At 50.8% G+C, this 16,242-nt stretch overlaps 1 protein-coding gene across 2 annotated transcripts in view; it reads right to left on the bottom strand.

Moving 5' to 3' along the window:
- Positions 1-476: 476 nt before the first annotated feature.
- The window catches only part of SUPT6H (SPT6 homolog, histone chaperone and transcription elongation factor), a 31,825-nt gene continuing 16,059 nt past the window's right edge, over positions 477-16,242 (bottom strand). For both annotated transcript variants that reach the window (XM_045773141.2, XM_087854638.1), the window contains exons 14-37: positions 16,050-16,179; positions 15,816-15,966; positions 15,486-15,640; positions 15,104-15,299; positions 14,568-14,707; positions 14,328-14,445; positions 13,058-13,134; positions 12,672-12,807; positions 12,256-12,393; positions 12,010-12,177; positions 11,139-11,266; positions 9,800-10,007; positions 9,152-9,299; positions 8,573-8,715; positions 7,545-7,685; positions 6,288-6,483; positions 5,693-5,931; positions 4,767-4,880; positions 4,470-4,594; positions 2,829-2,941; positions 2,477-2,554; positions 2,214-2,380; positions 1,569-1,756; positions 477-1,282 (exon numbers count right to left, since the gene is read on the bottom strand). In XM_045773141.2, the coding sequence (XP_045629097.1) occupies positions 1,096-1,282; positions 1,569-1,756; positions 2,214-2,380; positions 2,477-2,554; positions 2,829-2,941; positions 4,470-4,594; positions 4,767-4,880; positions 5,693-5,931; positions 6,288-6,483; positions 7,545-7,685; positions 8,573-8,715; positions 9,152-9,299; positions 9,800-10,007; positions 11,139-11,266; positions 12,010-12,177; positions 12,256-12,393; positions 12,672-12,807; positions 13,058-13,134; positions 14,328-14,445; positions 14,568-14,707; positions 15,104-15,299; positions 15,486-15,640; positions 15,816-15,966; positions 16,050-16,179 (3,584 nt within the window). In that variant the 3' untranslated portion in view covers positions 477-1,095. The remainder of the gene's footprint in view (positions 1,283-1,568; positions 1,757-2,213; positions 2,381-2,476; positions 2,555-2,828; positions 2,942-4,469; positions 4,595-4,766; positions 4,881-5,692; positions 5,932-6,287; positions 6,484-7,544; positions 7,686-8,572; positions 8,716-9,151; positions 9,300-9,799; positions 10,008-11,138; positions 11,267-12,009; positions 12,178-12,255; positions 12,394-12,671; positions 12,808-13,057; positions 13,135-14,327; positions 14,446-14,567; positions 14,708-15,103; positions 15,300-15,485; positions 15,641-15,815; positions 15,967-16,049; positions 16,180-16,242) is intronic.

Below are 16,242 nucleotides of genomic sequence, written 5' to 3'. Positions count from 1 at the left end.
CCAAGGCCCAGCGGGCAAAGAGACTGGGGGAAGAGGTGCAGGGGCTCGAACTGAGAAATTGAAATTTACTCGCGGCCCTTCTTCACTGTGCCAGAGGCGGCTAGTAGGCGTGGTAGATGGTGTGGCTGTGTGCGAGTGTAGTAAGAGCAGCTAACGGATGCTGGGGCCTTACGAGGTCCTAGGCCCGGGGCTGAGTGCTCACACATCCTCTCAAAGTCCTGGCAGCTACCCCGATGAGGCATGTATCACTCCGCTTTACAGAGAAGACGGCTGGCTCAGAGACCACAGGCACAGGGCTGGGAGGCGGAGCAGGGATGTGACCCCGGGCAGCCAGATACAGAAGCTACTTGCTGTTCTGAGTCACTGTCTGATGGCCTGGAAGGAGTCAGGGGGAGCCCCCAGAGCTCCACACACTGCTTTGAAAGCCACCCTTCAAGAGCCGGAGCGTTGGAGAGAGAGGCTTTGTAGAGAGAGAGTGCTCTGTAGAAACACTGTTTATTCAAATGACAGGCAGGAAGTGGAGGCAGCAGCAGGTGGGTGAAGGCGGCCAGGCGGGGGTGGGGCAGGTTAGCACTGCGCCCCCGTGTCCCCTGCAATTCTGCTTTGCTAGCCACCCAAGCTGTCGGCATCAGGGTCAGAAATACTTTCCCTCCTCTCCCTCCTGCCCCAAACTGAATAAATAGCATTCCTCTCCCCACAAGAGCTGGGGGAGACTCATGTGCTGAGCTTGGTGCCCCGGGGTCACAGCCCAGAGTCAGGTGAGGGCAGAAGCTCAAAATGGCTTGTAGGGAGTAGAATACAAAACTGTTCCACTCTCATTCTTGTCTTCCTCTTCTTCCTCCCCGCCACACTCCCCTCCCAGCCTGGTCCCGGGACAGGTGGTCGGTGAGGGCCTGGAGTGGGAGAATTGTTGCCTAGCGTACACTGAGCTCAAATTCGCAAGGTCATCCAGCTTGTCACCCATCCAGGCTGACCACCAAAGAGAATGTCAATTCACGCCACTTTATGGACAGAAAAGGAGGGGCAGGGAGTGAGGCAGTGGGCGGCTGGGCCTCTCCCAGCCTCGAGGTAACCAGAGTCCTAGGAGCAGGCCCCCTACCGATCCATCTCATCCAGGAGCGGGGTGGCATCGCCGGCAATGGACATAGGGGTGCTTTCGATCATGGGGCTGGGAGAGGGCCGAGGCGTCAGCCGCTGCTTCTGTTTCCGTCGCTCGGCTTCCTTCTCCTGTAGCCACTGCTCTGCCATCTTCCCCCAGTCGATGGCGGCGTGGCTGTTGGACCTGGGAGCAGGAAGAAGGGACCTCTGAGACCAGGACTCTCCGGGAGCTCGCTAGAAGAAAGCCTTCCCTCATCCATCCTTACAGAAACGGACCTCCTATTTTTTGACCGCAGCTGTAGCCAGCTGCCACGTCGCCCTCTTCTGTCTTCTCCCAGAAAGCAGTCGTCCCGGGCTATCACCTGGTCATGACTCACAAGGTCCAAGGTATCTGCCTATGCCGAGCCTGTTGGCCTCCTGACAACACCTGTCCCTAGCAACCTACTCTGTGCCACCAACCACATACTTACTTTGGCTGCTGCTGCCGTTGCCGAGAGCTGGAAGAGGGCTGGGGCTGGGCCTGGGCAGACTGTGGGGTGGTGCTGGCCTGTAGCTGGTGGTACTGTGGTGTGGTGATGGGCTGGCTGGGGGTTGTGTAGGAGTAACTGGGGGTCATTAGTGGTGTGGCCACTGGCTGCTGGGCTGGCGTTGGGAACACCTGGAGAAAGGAGAACAGTTAAATGTGGATGAGCTTGGGGCTTGCTGGCCTTGCTATGAACTTCCGGCAAGCTGAAAGCTGGGGCTCAGCCCAGAGCTTTCCAGCTGACCAACCATCTCTTGAGCAGTGTGTGGTTCTAAGCAGCAGAGAGAGGCTAGCAGGACGGGACCTGGCACAAGAACATGGCTGTTTGAGGGTTCCAAAGATCCCAAAGGACCGTGGAAAAATCAGACCTTACTCCCTTTACCCTCAAGTGGGCCTGAGGAAAAGGACCATGGGCTGGAGACAGTTCCTAAGGCTGTGGTGACCCCATCTGTATGTATGAAGCCCCCTACGGTGGGGACTGCCAGAGGCCAGTCTATGGACATGGGTCTGTGAAGGAGGGTCTAGAACGGATGATCGTTCCCTTTCAGTCTTCTCCACCCCCTGCAGGGAGTCTCGTCCTCAAGCCACGTACGTGGTAAGCGCTGCTGCCCCCTCCACTGCCGCCATAGCCATACTGGCTGGAGGCCCACTGGGCTGGGGTGGCATTAGGGTTCTGTCCTTGGCCCGTCACGGCCGCAATGGCACTGAACATCTGTGAGGTCATGTTCTGGGGTAGGGCATTCACAGCTCGCGTCAGATCTGTAAGCACACAGAGGTGGAGGATGGGCATGTTAGAGGTCAAAGTCCTTCTAATGCCCTCCCTCCAGCTCCCAGTCCCAGACACGAGCTCCTCACCTGCAAGGTTGATGTTGGCTGGGGTGGCATTGATAGAAGCAGGTGTCCGGGTCCTGCTGCTGCTACTGGGGGTGATGCCTGTAGGAGATGGCCAAAGTTAGTTATGTCCCTCCAGAAAACTATTTCTGGTTTCACAACACGGGGCTGGAGAAGGTCTGAGGTGGGTGGAGAGAAGGGCAGCTGTGTTGGCCAAGTAGATGGAGGACGTCCTTGATGCCAGGAGGCTGGAGCAGGAGTGAGACAGCTGCGGCGACAGCCCAGTCCTGTCCCTTCCACAGGTGGAAAGCGAGTGCCCTGATTCAGGGCCTACCTGTCCGTCTAAGCACAGTCCAGAGCTCAGGGCAGAACTCACCCGGTACAGGATCCTGGTAGTGATCCTTAAACCATCTGAAAAGTCCATTCACAGTAGGGAAGATCTGGCCCCGGTACCGGAATCCTTCTGGAGTCACCGTTACATATTCTATCCTAGGATTTTGGAAGGAAACACGCGTCGGACACCACTTGGGGCCAGCTCTGAGAGCGGCCAGATGGGGTCACCTGCATCCTGGGCTGCAGGATGATGGCAGCACAAGCACGTGAGGGTACGACCGAGGTCACAGTGTCAGAGTTACAGGGGTCTCCCAGGGCAGCAAAAACTATTCCCCATGAACTGGAATCTGGAAGCACCCCTGTTCAGTGGTGAGTCTGACCTTACTCCACACTTCACGGTGCAGGGAGTGCATGAGGACGGGCTCTGGGTTCAGACCAGTTCCAGTTCTAGTTCTGACTCGGCCACTCGCCACCTAGATGACTTTATGTGAAGTTACTAAATCCGAATCTCAGCTTCATTTGAAAATGAGAGTAACAACACTAAAACCTTTACAACTGAGTGTGAGGAATAAATGAGACCGGGCATGGGACACACTTAGCACAGTGCCTGAAATAGGGTTCTGTTCAATTAAGGGTAACTGTCAATTACCAACACACAACGACAAACATCACCAAGTTCTCACTTATATATAAGTTGAACTCTGCTTCCTAAATCTAATGACACTCGAGTGTTGTTAGTTCTGCAACACGGGAGTCTGCATGCCTTCCCGTGGAAAGTTATCATGGTGTCTCTACTCCCTTGTTTAAAGGTCCCTCGTTTGTTCAACTGTTCCTCATGGGACAGTGTCCAGCCAGGAGCCCTGGCTGCCATCCTATGGAAACATGAAGGTGAGTCAGAAAGGGCTTCTCAGAAATGACAACAATATTCCACATGTGCCCAAGATGGTGTAGGGTCTGAAGTCTAGAGCTGCTTGTCACCTAGTCACTGAGTCCCTACTAACAGTCTACACTGTTTATCATGTGCGGGCAATAGAAGGACAAGAGCAGAAATGCACTGGCCTTGGCCAAGGGCCGAAGGGAGGATGGGGGCATAGAGAAGGCTAGACAAAAAGAACGCAGATCAGAAAACAAAAGGGGGGGGGAGGACTTTGATTCAGAGTGAGCTCTAGCCCCCAGACAAAGGAATATGTAGGAAGGCCGGCCTGTCAATCACACACAGAAGGGAGCAGAGGGGAGTCAACGGCAGGAAGAGGAGAAGCTCTTCTGACCCCCCTTCAGTGCAGGCAGAAGTTATTTAGCGCACTCCAGCGACTGTGAGCCACCACGTATGACCGCCCTGGCCGGGGCAAAGCGGAGAATAAAAGGGAGAGACCTGTGTCCTGGCCCCCATCTCTGCCAGTCAGGTGGAGAGGGGCTGGTAATCACTCCTTGGGAGAGAGAAGAGGTGAAGGAAACTTTCTCTAACAGGGTTGAGGAAACGTATCTTTCTTACTGAATCTTTGCCCTTTGCCTCTAAATCATCACCCTCTTTCCCCAACTCCAACCTCCACTGCTGGTCTAAACAGGTAAGGGGGAAAAGACAGTCAAGCAGAACCACAGAGAGGACTGCTCCAGAGGTCTCTAACTGCCCCGCCTGCCTGTCTGTGGACCCCAGCGGCAGCACCTTCTCAACACCAGTGCTCACCTGGGTTTACCCCGGGGCTGGTATCCCAGTAGGAACTTGCCGGGCAGTTCCTTGCAGGCACAGATGAAATAAGGGATGAAGGTGGGCTTCTCCTTCTTAGTTTTGATGAGCAGCTCCTCTAATTTCTGGGGGTAGAACGAGGGGGAGAGGTTGGGATAGCCACGTGCTCGGTACACAGTATCTGGTGCACACCCGAGGCGCGCCTCCTTCACCAGCAGAACGTCCCCTACACTGAAGGGAAACCAGACATCCTGGAGTGACCGGGTGAGGTCATGCCTTGAAGAGCCCTGGGCTCACCTTACGGTCACCACCACTGCAGTCCTGGTAATACTTGTGGTTCAGGAGGTCACGGGCAAAGGATGCCATGGGCTGGACATAGCGAGCAACAATCTCATCCAAGTCTTCAAATTCCTGTGGGGAGACGGTAAAGGCCCCACGTGTCACACTGCGAGCTGAGACTCCTGGCCCTTCATCCAATCCACTCAGAAGAGAACCCATGGGAGGACGTGGACTTCCCAGCCCTGCTGTGGCCTCACTCCACTGCAAAGTCCCCTCCGTTTATCCAGCCGTTTGATCTGTGCCCAGATCTATCAGCTTACGAGGCACAAAATCCTTTATTTTTTTATTTTATTATTTTTTAAAGATTTTATTTATTTATTTAGCAGAGATAGAAACAGCCAGCGAGAGAGGGAACACAAGCAGGGAGAGTGGGAGAGGAAGAAGCAGGCTCATAGCGGAGGAGCCTGATGTGGGGCTCGAACCCAGAACACCGGGATCACGCCCTGAGCCGAAGGCAGACGCTTAACCGCTGTGCCACCCAGGCGCCCCCACAAAATCCTTTAAACTGTAACTTCCATTCTCCCCAACAGGGAATTTCATGAAATTTTTCTCTACTGAAAACAAAAAAGAGAAACACGTGTGCGTGCATGCGTGGGTGCGTACACAACCGTGTGCTTCTGCATGTATATTTTCTCCTCTTCCTCCGCTGGGCGCTCTCTAGGTAGTCTATTTTAAAATTTAGAAGACACAGAAAAAGGAGCAAAACATACAAAAATGGTTATCAAATGACTCATCTCACAGTCAACCTCCTGTTCTGTTGCTCTGTGCAGCTAAAATACATGTAACACATATAAGTCACTAGCGTCAGCAGCAAGTAGCCACAAATGGCTTGTTTCTGGAAGCAGGAAAGGGAGTGGGAAGTGGGTGGGGGAGCCGGCTCTCACCTCACTGTTGATCCAAAGGGTGGCTCCCAGGCTGAAGGCATTTTCCTTGCCCTCTTCCCGCACGTCCACGTGCTGGTAAATGCCGTCACTGACCTTCCAGGTCACGGTCAGGTGATTTTCACCCTTGCTACTTGGGCGGATGATCACGTCACCCTGGTCCATGGTCTCCATCATCTTTTCTGCTTGCTTGAAGTTTATATTATGGAAGGATGGGTGTGCGATCACTCGCTTGATGTATGCTGAGGAGGGCAGGAAATAAGTACAGATCAGGTGAGGGGACCGGGAGCCCACAACAACGGGACAAATCGTGGCTTCACTTCTGACCCGCTGTCAAATCCTGGTCCCTCTCTGGACCTGGATTCTCTGACGTGAAGGATGTGTGAACCTGGGTTCCTAAGGTGCTCAGAGAATGAGCCTTTAAACGTCACAGTGCATGTGACCCAAGAAGACCCTGGCTTCCAGCCCCGCCACTGACTTCGTCCACGATGTCTCTGGGGCTCAGCACCTCAGAGCTGAGCACTCACTGCCACTGCAGCACAGCCGTCAGCAAGTGCATCTGCGGAGGGAGGGCTGCCAAGCCTTCGGCCACACTCACTGGTCCGCTGCTGCTTCCGTTTCATGTCCTCCTCCTGTTTGTGGTCTGCTGCTTCGGCATCGAAGTCGTAGTAGGTGTCCTTGGGCAGTTTCCACTCGTTGTTCCTGTCCATGAGGTCTGAGGTTCGGCAGGTAAGGTCGGCGCTGAACTTCTCAATGTCAATCTTCATGATGCGGCAGTGAACGGTCATTCCCACCTAGACCCACAGAACATTTGAGCTGGAAGGGACAAAGATGATCTAGCCCGATGCCCCATTTCACATGTGAGTAAACCAAAGTCCAGGCAGAAAGATGAAAGATTGACTTGCGCAAAGCCAGCCAGCTAGCAAGTGACAGACCAGGAGTTCAGTGCTGAGTCTGGTCTGCAGACTACGGGCCATGCCCGGCACAGATGCCTCTCACTCTAGGCAGGAAAACCGACTGGGGCTTACTGTGTCTATGCTGCCACGGGCACCATTCTCTTCTCCCATAAAGTTACCTAATTACTGCTCCTCAGGTGTGATCAAAGTCTGGCTGCCCTTTTTGGAGGACAGGCAAAATAAGAGCTTTCTGCTCTTTCCCCGACTTGAGTCTTTTTGTCTAAACAGCGGCACAAGCCAGTCACACAGCATGGCTCTCCTTTCAAAAATCTCCCTAGCCTCATTTTTTAGAAAGCTCTTCCTCCAACCTTCCTAACTCCACAGTTCTCAGGGGTTCGTAACACTTAGAACCAGAGAACTTGGCAGATCTGGTACCAGCCATGTCACCAACTAACTGGGTGATCCTGGAAAAGACACTCAAATTTCTCTGAAAAAAGAAGGTCCTATTTCCTTCCCCATCATCATGTTGTGAGATTAGAGACAACATATGTCAATGTCAAGTGCTGGTATCTAGTGGGTGCATAAGAAATGGCAGCTGGCAGGAGAATACTAGAACAGAAAGAGAGCTTAGCCTTTCTGTTTCACAGCATGGAATGCTGGGCCCTGCTTCCTGCCCGCAGACTAAAGCACAGGCCCCCACACAGGAAGAGAGAGCCCTCTCCCGAAGGGCTGGCAACCCGATGAAATTTCACAAAGACAGTGAACAAAAGCTGCTACTCATTCACATGCTTCTCACCCTGGCTTCTTTCAACTAGTTATAAATCTTCCTGACACTCTCTCCCCCAGCAGCCACTGGGAACAGAGCTTCACTTCTGGGGGGGCACAGCCCAAAGTTCCGGAGCGCCGAATTTGGGCGGCTGAAAGCCCCACTAGATGCCTTAGCCCGGTCGTTCAGCTACCTTCACTCGCTCCTCCGGCCGCTTTACCACTTTGTCACTGAGGAACTTGGTGGGGATGAAGCCGGTGACACCATTGTCTAGCCGTGTTTTCACCCCAATGGCTTGGCCTGGGCATGAACCGCTGTCAAAGTGGTTCCAGACCTGAAAAGTACATCAGGAGAGGAGCTTGGTCATTAAGATTCTGGAGATTACACATTAAAAAAAAAGCTGCCGGAGCACTGCAGAACACCTGGCAAACGTGGTCTGAAAACACAACGACTTAGCCACCCAGGATTTTGAACATCCCTGATGTTCCTTGACTCATAACTGACGTTTGGCACCACTGGCCATCAGAGCAATCCGCGTTAATTGAATCTGTACGTCCCTCTAGCTGCAACTGAGGCCCCTTCTCCCACTTCGTTCAGATACAGTGGCCATAAGAAATGTACACGCCAGTCTCTGCAGCAACCCATTTCAGTGAACCAGGTGCCCCCTGGTTTTCTTATAACCCAGACAAATCCCACCAGCTTCTTTTATTAGGTAAAGTTCAGGAATTATCTCTTTCACAGACTGCCTGAAACATGTGAAGACTCCGAAAAAGCGTTCAGGGTGGCTTTAATGACTTCCGACCACCAGAAAGGCAGATAATGTCTAGAAGAAAGTGGGACAAGTAAAAATGTGTGTGGAAAGTGGAAAACTTCAAGAAAGCCTATAGATACCTTCTAACTAGCATGTATGGGAACACTGTGCCTCCCCTGTAAGTAAGAAGTGCACGCCTTCATGTCTCCAATCTGGCTGAGTTAGATGCCCAGAGAATGGGAGACTCAGGTTAAAGGCTGAGTCAGAATAGAAGGAAGCACACAGATTTCTGACCAGCATACCAAGGGACTTCACGTTAGACCTGTATGTGTTCTGGCCCTCTTCCCTCTCTTCTGTATTTGTTTGGTAAGAGCACGACCTGAAACAGCCTGATTCTCGACTCCTTTCTAGAGCACAGAGGACACTCAATTGAGGAACTCCAGTGACCACAATAACACGGCAGCACATACCTCACTTAGTTCAGGGAAATTGTCTTGCTGGCAGAAGGGGCACTGCCAGAGCCCTGTCTCATCGTTGCGGATCGCCTGGTCATAGCTCTCCCCCTGGGGACGCCTGTGGGCAATGCCGGTGACGTTGCAGATGATGAGCTTTCCTGCGGGAAAGGGCGAGGAGGACAGGGAAGGAAAGAAGAGAATGGGGAACAGGCTAAGAGAACTGGAGGGGTGACTCCTTCCCACTGACTTTTTAGTGACAGAACATCTGTCTTATAGCATCTCCATGGATTTCCCTCACATCTTAAAGAAGGGAAATCTTCCCCTGATTTGATGACGGGGGAACATGAAGCCTCTATGAGTGACTCCCTCGAGATCCTGCAGCAGCAGATTAAAGGCACAGTCTGACCCTAGACTTAGTATTGACTTCTAGTCCAGGGCTTTATAGTTATAATCTTCTTACAGGCTCGCCTGGTCTTTTCTCCCTACAGTCCCGCCTCATTCTGCTGGAATCATGGCCTGATTGGAATGTATACAGTAAATGCACCCCCCCCCTTACCTATCCTCCTCCAACTGAAAACCAGACCCAGAATTTACCAATGTAGAAGGTCTCTGGTGTTTCTTTGGTTAACATATTGAAGATTTCCTCTGTGTTGGGAGAGCGGTAGGCTGTCCGGAGGTCCTTATACCGGCAACTCAGCTCCGCCCGGATGTCGTACAGGGTGATGTGCTTGTCACCATAGCCCTGGGGAGGAAGCCCATCAGGAAGAACCTTGCAACCATTCCCTGACTGGAGCCACAGGGGCTTTCAGTGAAAGGAATAGGCCAGTTGGCCCCTGTCAGAGCTTCTCTTCTCTTTTTCCCCTTCAACATTTATGACAGGAAGTTTTCAAGCTTTCTCTTCATCATGCAATGTTCTAGAATAGAAATCCTTCATAGAACCCCAATGTGTGAAACAGACACATGCAAAGCTGTGCTATTGGAGAGGAGGAGAGAAGGCCTAGAAGGAAACTTAACTATTGCCCCAAGCCCCCTGTAGTGGCTGTAGCAGTCTGAGACTTCCCTGGCTCCTTAACAAGCAGACCGAACACTTCCTTGAAAAACCCGGTATAGCCCAGGGAGGGAGAAGAGAGGATCGAGTCTCCCACGTTAACAGTATCAGAGGTTTTCTGGAGACTTGCTGCCAGAGTCTTCTCCAGGGCACTTGAGATGATTTCTGTGCCAGGCCTCTACGCTGTCACCCACCTGCCTCTCCAGTTCTTCAGCAAAGGCATCAAGGTCCAGGTCCTTCAGTCGCTCTGGGTTTTCCAAGATCTCTTCGAGGGCTCCTGCAGGGTTGGCATCCTCAGCTGACTCATCGTATTCCAGAGCGTCCACCGCCATCTTCCTGGCCCACTCATAGGTCTCAGGGTGGACTCGGGAACCATCAAGAACTTCAATGTATGAGTCAGTGCTGAAGGAAAGGCAGAAAAGGGGCCAGGATATAGAACAAGAAGCTTCTAGTAAGAACCCAAATGTCCACCAATGGGGAACTGGTTAAATAAATTAGGGTACCTCCATACAATGGAATACTATACAGCCATTAAAAATAATGAGGTAGATCTATGTGTGCTGATATGGAAAGATGGCCACGATATACTGATACGTGAAAAATGCACTGCAAAACACTATGAACCGTATGATCCCATTTTTGTAGTAAATGGGTAGTTAGTAAATGCATAGCAAAAATAAAATTTAGGAACGTTGTAGTATACACCAAATTGTTATGGTAGTTATCTCTGGGGGGTGGGATTATGGGGGACTTGCACTTTCTGCATAATACTGCTATACATTGAATTTTATATCATGAACTTAAATAAGTGTTATAATAAGATAAAACAAGAAGGGGGAAAAAGACTTCTGACAATTTGCTGGCAGCTATTTTCCCCCATAAAGCCTTCCCAGGCTGGTCTTGCCCGTGCACTCACATGGACCTATGTTATTCGTGGAGTGTTACAGCAAAGCTGGGTGGAAAATGAAGTTTTAGAACTTGAAGCCTATTTCCCCACTGATTTCCATTACTGAATGAGGAGCTATGTGCCCGTGGAAAAGATCCTCCAAAGACTGAGTTGATAACTTCTGGAGAGGAAGAGGTCAATAGTGAAGTCCAAAGTCCAAGTGAATAGAACTTTCTCTCAATAACATCATCCAAAACATACCGAGTCTCTCTCCCCGTTCCTTATTTCCTCATACCCCCACACTCCTTTTCCATTGCCCCTGCTAGCCCCGCCCTTATCTAGCCATGGCAGATCACAGTAACAGAACATGTTCGTGTTTACTGAACGAAGCGTTGTATGTTTCCTGCCCTTAATTTATAAAATAAGTTGGTTCTTTTTATGTTTTTCTCACACAAAAAAACCTTCACATAATTGAACCGATCTTTTCCATAGGTCAGAGGCTCTTGACTTAATAAAGGTTCCTCACCTTTGCTTTAAAGTATTTTTTAATTCAAATACCTTGGGCCCTTTGACAGCCCCAATTCCCTGAATTCCCAAAGCAAAGCCCAAGGGAATTCCTCCTGGCCCACCCAGGCAGAGGGCATCACCTGTCCCCCAGGGAGGCCGTGTCAATCTTGAGGAAGCCAGCACAATTCATGAAGACTTTGGGACCCATGTGGCACATGGTGACCAGCTGGGTCCGGCTCTCGAGCCTGGTGTTGTTCTGCTTCAGGATCTAGGGGAGAGGTGTGGAGTGAGCAAGAGCAGCTGGCAGGTCCCACCCTCCTCGCCTGCTTTCAGATTTCTGGGAAACCCTCCGCGACGGGAACTCCGCTCCCAAGCCTCCGTATCTAACTGAGCACTATGCCATACTGTCTGCGATTTTAAAAAATTATCTTAGTGAACTATGTCACACCTGCCAAGAGAATACTTAATAATGGATGGCTTAAAAGTCAGTGATAAAATGGGGCGCCGGGCCGGCTCAGTTAGAAGAGCATGTGGCTCCTGATCTCGGGGTTGGGAGTTTGAGCTCCATGTTGGGCGCAGAGATTACTTAAAAAAAAAAAAAAAATTAATGATAAAATATATACCCAAGTATCCATCACTCATCTTAAGAAAAAGAATATCACTGATATTTCTAGAGCTCCCTGCATACCCCGCCCCCCCACCTCTGACTGAAATTCCTTGTTTCCCCACTGGAATAAACCACTATCCGGAGGTTTGTGTCTGGTACTCTTCTCCCTTTCTTTCATCCATTTTAAATCTAGGTTAATGGCTATCTTTCCCATAGTATAGTAGTGAAGACCACAGCTGTGGCCACCTGGATCTCAAGTCTGACTTGGACTCTCACTAGCTGAATGACTCTGGACAAGTCCCTTTACCTCTCTGACCTTGGTCTTTTATCAAATCATGCTGGCAGAGTGTAAAGGCTCAATGAAATGGGAACCTTTCTTATTTTCTGATTCAACCCCACCCTACCTTAAGGAGATGGGTCCCTTTTCGAGGTCCCAGGCCACAGACATACTGGATTAAGGCCTGGCTGTACGGGTGGGCGATGGCACGGTTGACATCGACCCCAACCTCATTGACTCGATTGATAAATTCACAGTACAAGGCGCTGAGCAGCTCCTCTTTCACCACGTGCTCCTGTGGACACAGAGCAGGCAGGAGTAAGGATCCTGTGCCATTCTGCCTGCCTAGGCTTGCCTGTCAAACCCCACTCACCTGCAAGGGATGAAACTTGAGACACAAGATGTCTTCATCAGAGCTGCACACCTGGGCAAATTCAATCAGAGGGTCCTGGATGCGCCGGGCCAGGGAGACGGCCTGTCTCAGCACTGGAGGGTAATCCCGGAACTCTGCCTAGAGTCAAATGAGGACCAGCAGGACCATTAAGTTCCCTCAGCTCTCAAAAGCAATAGGAAATTCAAAGTGTTCTGGCCTTAAATCACTTTCTCATCTCCTCTGGGGCCAATTTAATCTGCAGGGCTCCCAATCTGAGCCATGACTGGCGAAATGAAGCATCCCCACGTGGGTAAGTGCAGTCCTGTGCCCTTGATCCTTTTTCTTTCCCTATTAAATTTCCCTGGGACTGACAGCTCCTACTTGTGCAGGTCCCAAGAATGGGGCTCCAGCATTACCTCCGATTTCTTGCTGTTCATATAGAGAATGGCCAACTCATTATCAACCAGCTCCACCCCAATAGAGGACAGCTGTTGGCCCTGGTCCAGCTCATGCACAATGCGCTTCACATCTTCAATCAACATCTGGGCGTCCCTGGAGAGATGAGGGGTGTTGGGTCAGGGCTCTTTCTGAATAGTTTCTCAGGGACAGACAGACTCAGGCCTGGGATGGGGGTAGGGCAGGGGAGGAAAGGGCTTTGAAGACAAAGAGATACCCTGGGGATGGGAAATTTACCAAGGGTCTACAGAGTCACATGCCCACTTTGTTAGAGGCATATGCCAGATTCAATAAGAAGGGACGAGTGAATTTAAGCCAGGTCTGTCTGACCCCCTGGTGCCCCTACCTGTTTTCTCCTGCGACTGTCACCACATGAGGCTTTTTGTTCAGAAGAAATTTCTTTAGAGTTTCAATGTCCTGAGCCTGGATTGAAATAAAATAGGAACTAAATGGCTCTGAAGATAGGGAGATTTCTAACGGTTTTCTCTCCCTAAGTAGCGCCAAGACCTTTTAAGACCAGAGAACAGTAAGCTCTAAGTTAGACCTGACGCGCACACAAACTGGAACACAAAACAAGGAGACTAAGATCTCTGGTTTGAACGTCATATACCCACTAACACTTCCTAAAGTTACTATACTTCTGGCTCATATTTGGTTGTGATCAAACACACTTGGGTCTTCCTTTCCTTCCTTTTTAGTAATCTCTACACTCAACGTGGGGCTTGAACTCACGACCCTGAGATCAAGAGTGCCATACTCCTCTGACTGATCCAAACATAGTTGGGTTTTGCTAACACAAAACACTGTTTGGTTGTAAGGATTATTTTAATCTCATTTCAGTGTTTTCATTCATTCATTCATTCATTCATTCATTCATTCAATTCATTCATACAGAAAGAAAGAAAGAAAGAAAGAAAGAAAGAAAGAAAGAAAGAAAGAAAAAGGAAGGTTGTTAATGGGGCGCCTGGGTGGCTCAGTCGGTTAAGCGTCTGCCTTCCGCTCGGGTCATGATCCCAGGGTTCTGGGATCGAGCCCCACGTTGGGCTCCCTGATCTATGGGGAGCCTGCTTCCCCCTCTCCCCCTGCTCATGTGTGCTCTCTCTATTTCTTCTGCTCTAATAAGTAAATAAAATCCTAAAAAAAATAGCTGTTAAAAATTACTTCAGGATGCAGCTCTCTTGGCAAAATAGAAAGATACCATTACATTAAAAAAATCAGAAACATATACGTGAGATGAATTCGAATTCCTCTTTCCTTGGGAAAAAAACACTGAAAGGCTAAAGCTGGGAAAAGGTTGGCTTAATGCCTCACTGGCTTTCAGCTCCTGGAACAGGATGACCCAGATGCTGGTAAGAACAGAGGCCATAATGGCAGCTCCCAGAAGCACACAAGGCCTAGGACTTGGCCTCCAGCCAGAAGTAAATTCTGCACCAGAACTTGAGTGCCATCTACTGCTTACAGAAGTGAGGCTTCCCCCAGGACTCCACGGTTTAGCAACCAGGTAGAGAGAATCAGGGCCTTGCATGGGACGTTGTATAGACCATAAACATGTATCCCCGTGGAACTGTAAAATGCACTTAAAATGTACACTTGGTTACCCCGTCCCAGCCACTTGCCTTCTTTTCCCGTTCTTCCTCTCTCCATGCAGTTCGCCGTTTGGTAAAATGGGGCAGCCGAAGGAAGTCTGTTACTTCTCCTTCGCCATTGACCAGGGCGCAGAACACAGGGTGATCTCTGCCAACCAGACCGGAAAAGAACAGTGCAATAGTCAGAAATAAGAGAACACAACAAAGAGAAGAATGAGATTAGGAAGACAGGAAAGGGGTGAGGCTGGACAGGCACGAATGGGCAGTTACCTGGCAGAGGAGAAAGCGATGCCTAGGACGCGGATGCCCTTCCCTTGGTTCTCATCCATAAAGTCATCGTCTTCCTCTACCTGTTGATCTGGCCGGTAGGGTGCGACCCTCAACCAGTTGTAGAGTTTTCGACTACAGGCCTGAGGACAAGACACACCAGACGCTATGGCGGAGAGGCTCACCAAGTGTGTGAAGGCAACAGATGTGCGCGCACATGTGCAAAGGTTGTATTGACAAGCGCACGTGCTCCTAGCCATTGGTGGGCTTATGGTGTGAAGGTATACCTTGCTTTTGGAAACGGGAGAATGCAGAGAACACCAATACAAACGAAGAAAGTTGGATTGGGGGTGTCGAGCCAAGAGGCTCCTCAAATGGGGAGTGATCCGATCCATGGCCTTGTTTGCACTCACCCTGATTACACCCCCCCCCCCCAGCGTTTCTCCTTTAGCTAGAAGACTACTATTAAGGGGTTCCTGCACTCTCAGCTCTAGTTTGGGGAAATCACAGGACGAAAGACTATGAGTTTCTGTCTTCACCTTTATGACATATTCTTTGGCTTCGGCCAGCAGCTTGTTCTTGAGCTCTTTGGCCATCTGCACATAGAGGAACTGCTGCAAAGCTCGCTCGATGGCCATGGTGCGCTGCCGGTTCCACTCCTGCACCTGGTGGCTGAACTCGTCTCGGTAGTAGAACTGCTTGATCTCTTCGAAATATGTCTGATCATTGCCGTAGCTGAGGAGAGACAACGCAGCAGAGTTGGGGATGGAGGAAAGGGGATACTCAGATGTCCACAAATGTGTGAGTGAGCCAGGCACAATGGCTCACTCAACTCTGCAACTGCAGTTCATAGTCCTGAGGGACGCCTTCCCACATCAAGCTCCCCCCCCCCAAGAACCCCCATCCCAGAGCTTTGCTTACCCTTCTACCCCCTTCATGTCTATGCTGATGTCAATGGTGAGCAGCCCTTCATCTTCAGCCAAGCATATCTTGAGGAACTGGTCATCTCTCAGTTCCTTAACAGGCTTGTTCTTTAAGTACTTGAAGGAATAAGCGTAGTGGGCCTCATCCACATCCTGTGTACGTCAAGAGGAATCATCAGTCTACTGACAGGCTGGCTTGACCCTTGGAGAAAAGACTGCCTCTCTGCTCACAGGCAGACAGCTTAGCTGCGCCCGAAAGCAAGAAACTCAGTTCAGTTGAACACAGAGCTAGGCCACATGTTGGATCAAAACCCTTCACCCAGCTCACCTTTCTACCTTTCTTGGTGGGAGTTATATTGAGCTTGGCTCTCTCCTGGAAGGTCTGCCTCAGCACCTGTCGGACAAGGGGCTCTCGGGCAATCTGCAGGGCTACCATGTAGCGGGCGCCTTCCAGCACAGCTTCTGGAGTAGGAAACTGGCTGTGGGGAAAACGGGGCAGCTCAGGATGACAGCGTTGGGCCCTCGGGCCCTCCCTCTTGCCAGCCACTTGCTGCACGCCTACCTGCAAACGTAATCCTTGGCCAGTTCCAAAGGCTCCGCAGGGAACTGCTCTGTCTCGTGCCGCTGGTAGCTGTCCCGGAGGTTTTCCCCGAACTGCTCCGGAGTAAGCCCAAACTTTTTGGCCAGACCATCTAAAGCAAACAGGAGGGTGAAAGGTAAGACAACAGCTGGGCTGACAAATCTCTTTGCTCTCT

The sequence above is a fragment of the Ursus americanus genome, chromosome 23, assembly GCF_024610735.1.
Source record: "Ursus americanus isolate L20-20 chromosome 23, mUrsAme1.1.p, whole genome shotgun sequence".
In the NCBI taxonomy this organism is placed as follows: domain Eukaryota; kingdom Metazoa; phylum Chordata; class Mammalia; order Carnivora; family Ursidae; genus Ursus; species Ursus americanus.
This window is presented reverse-complemented; position numbering and strand designations above follow the sequence as displayed.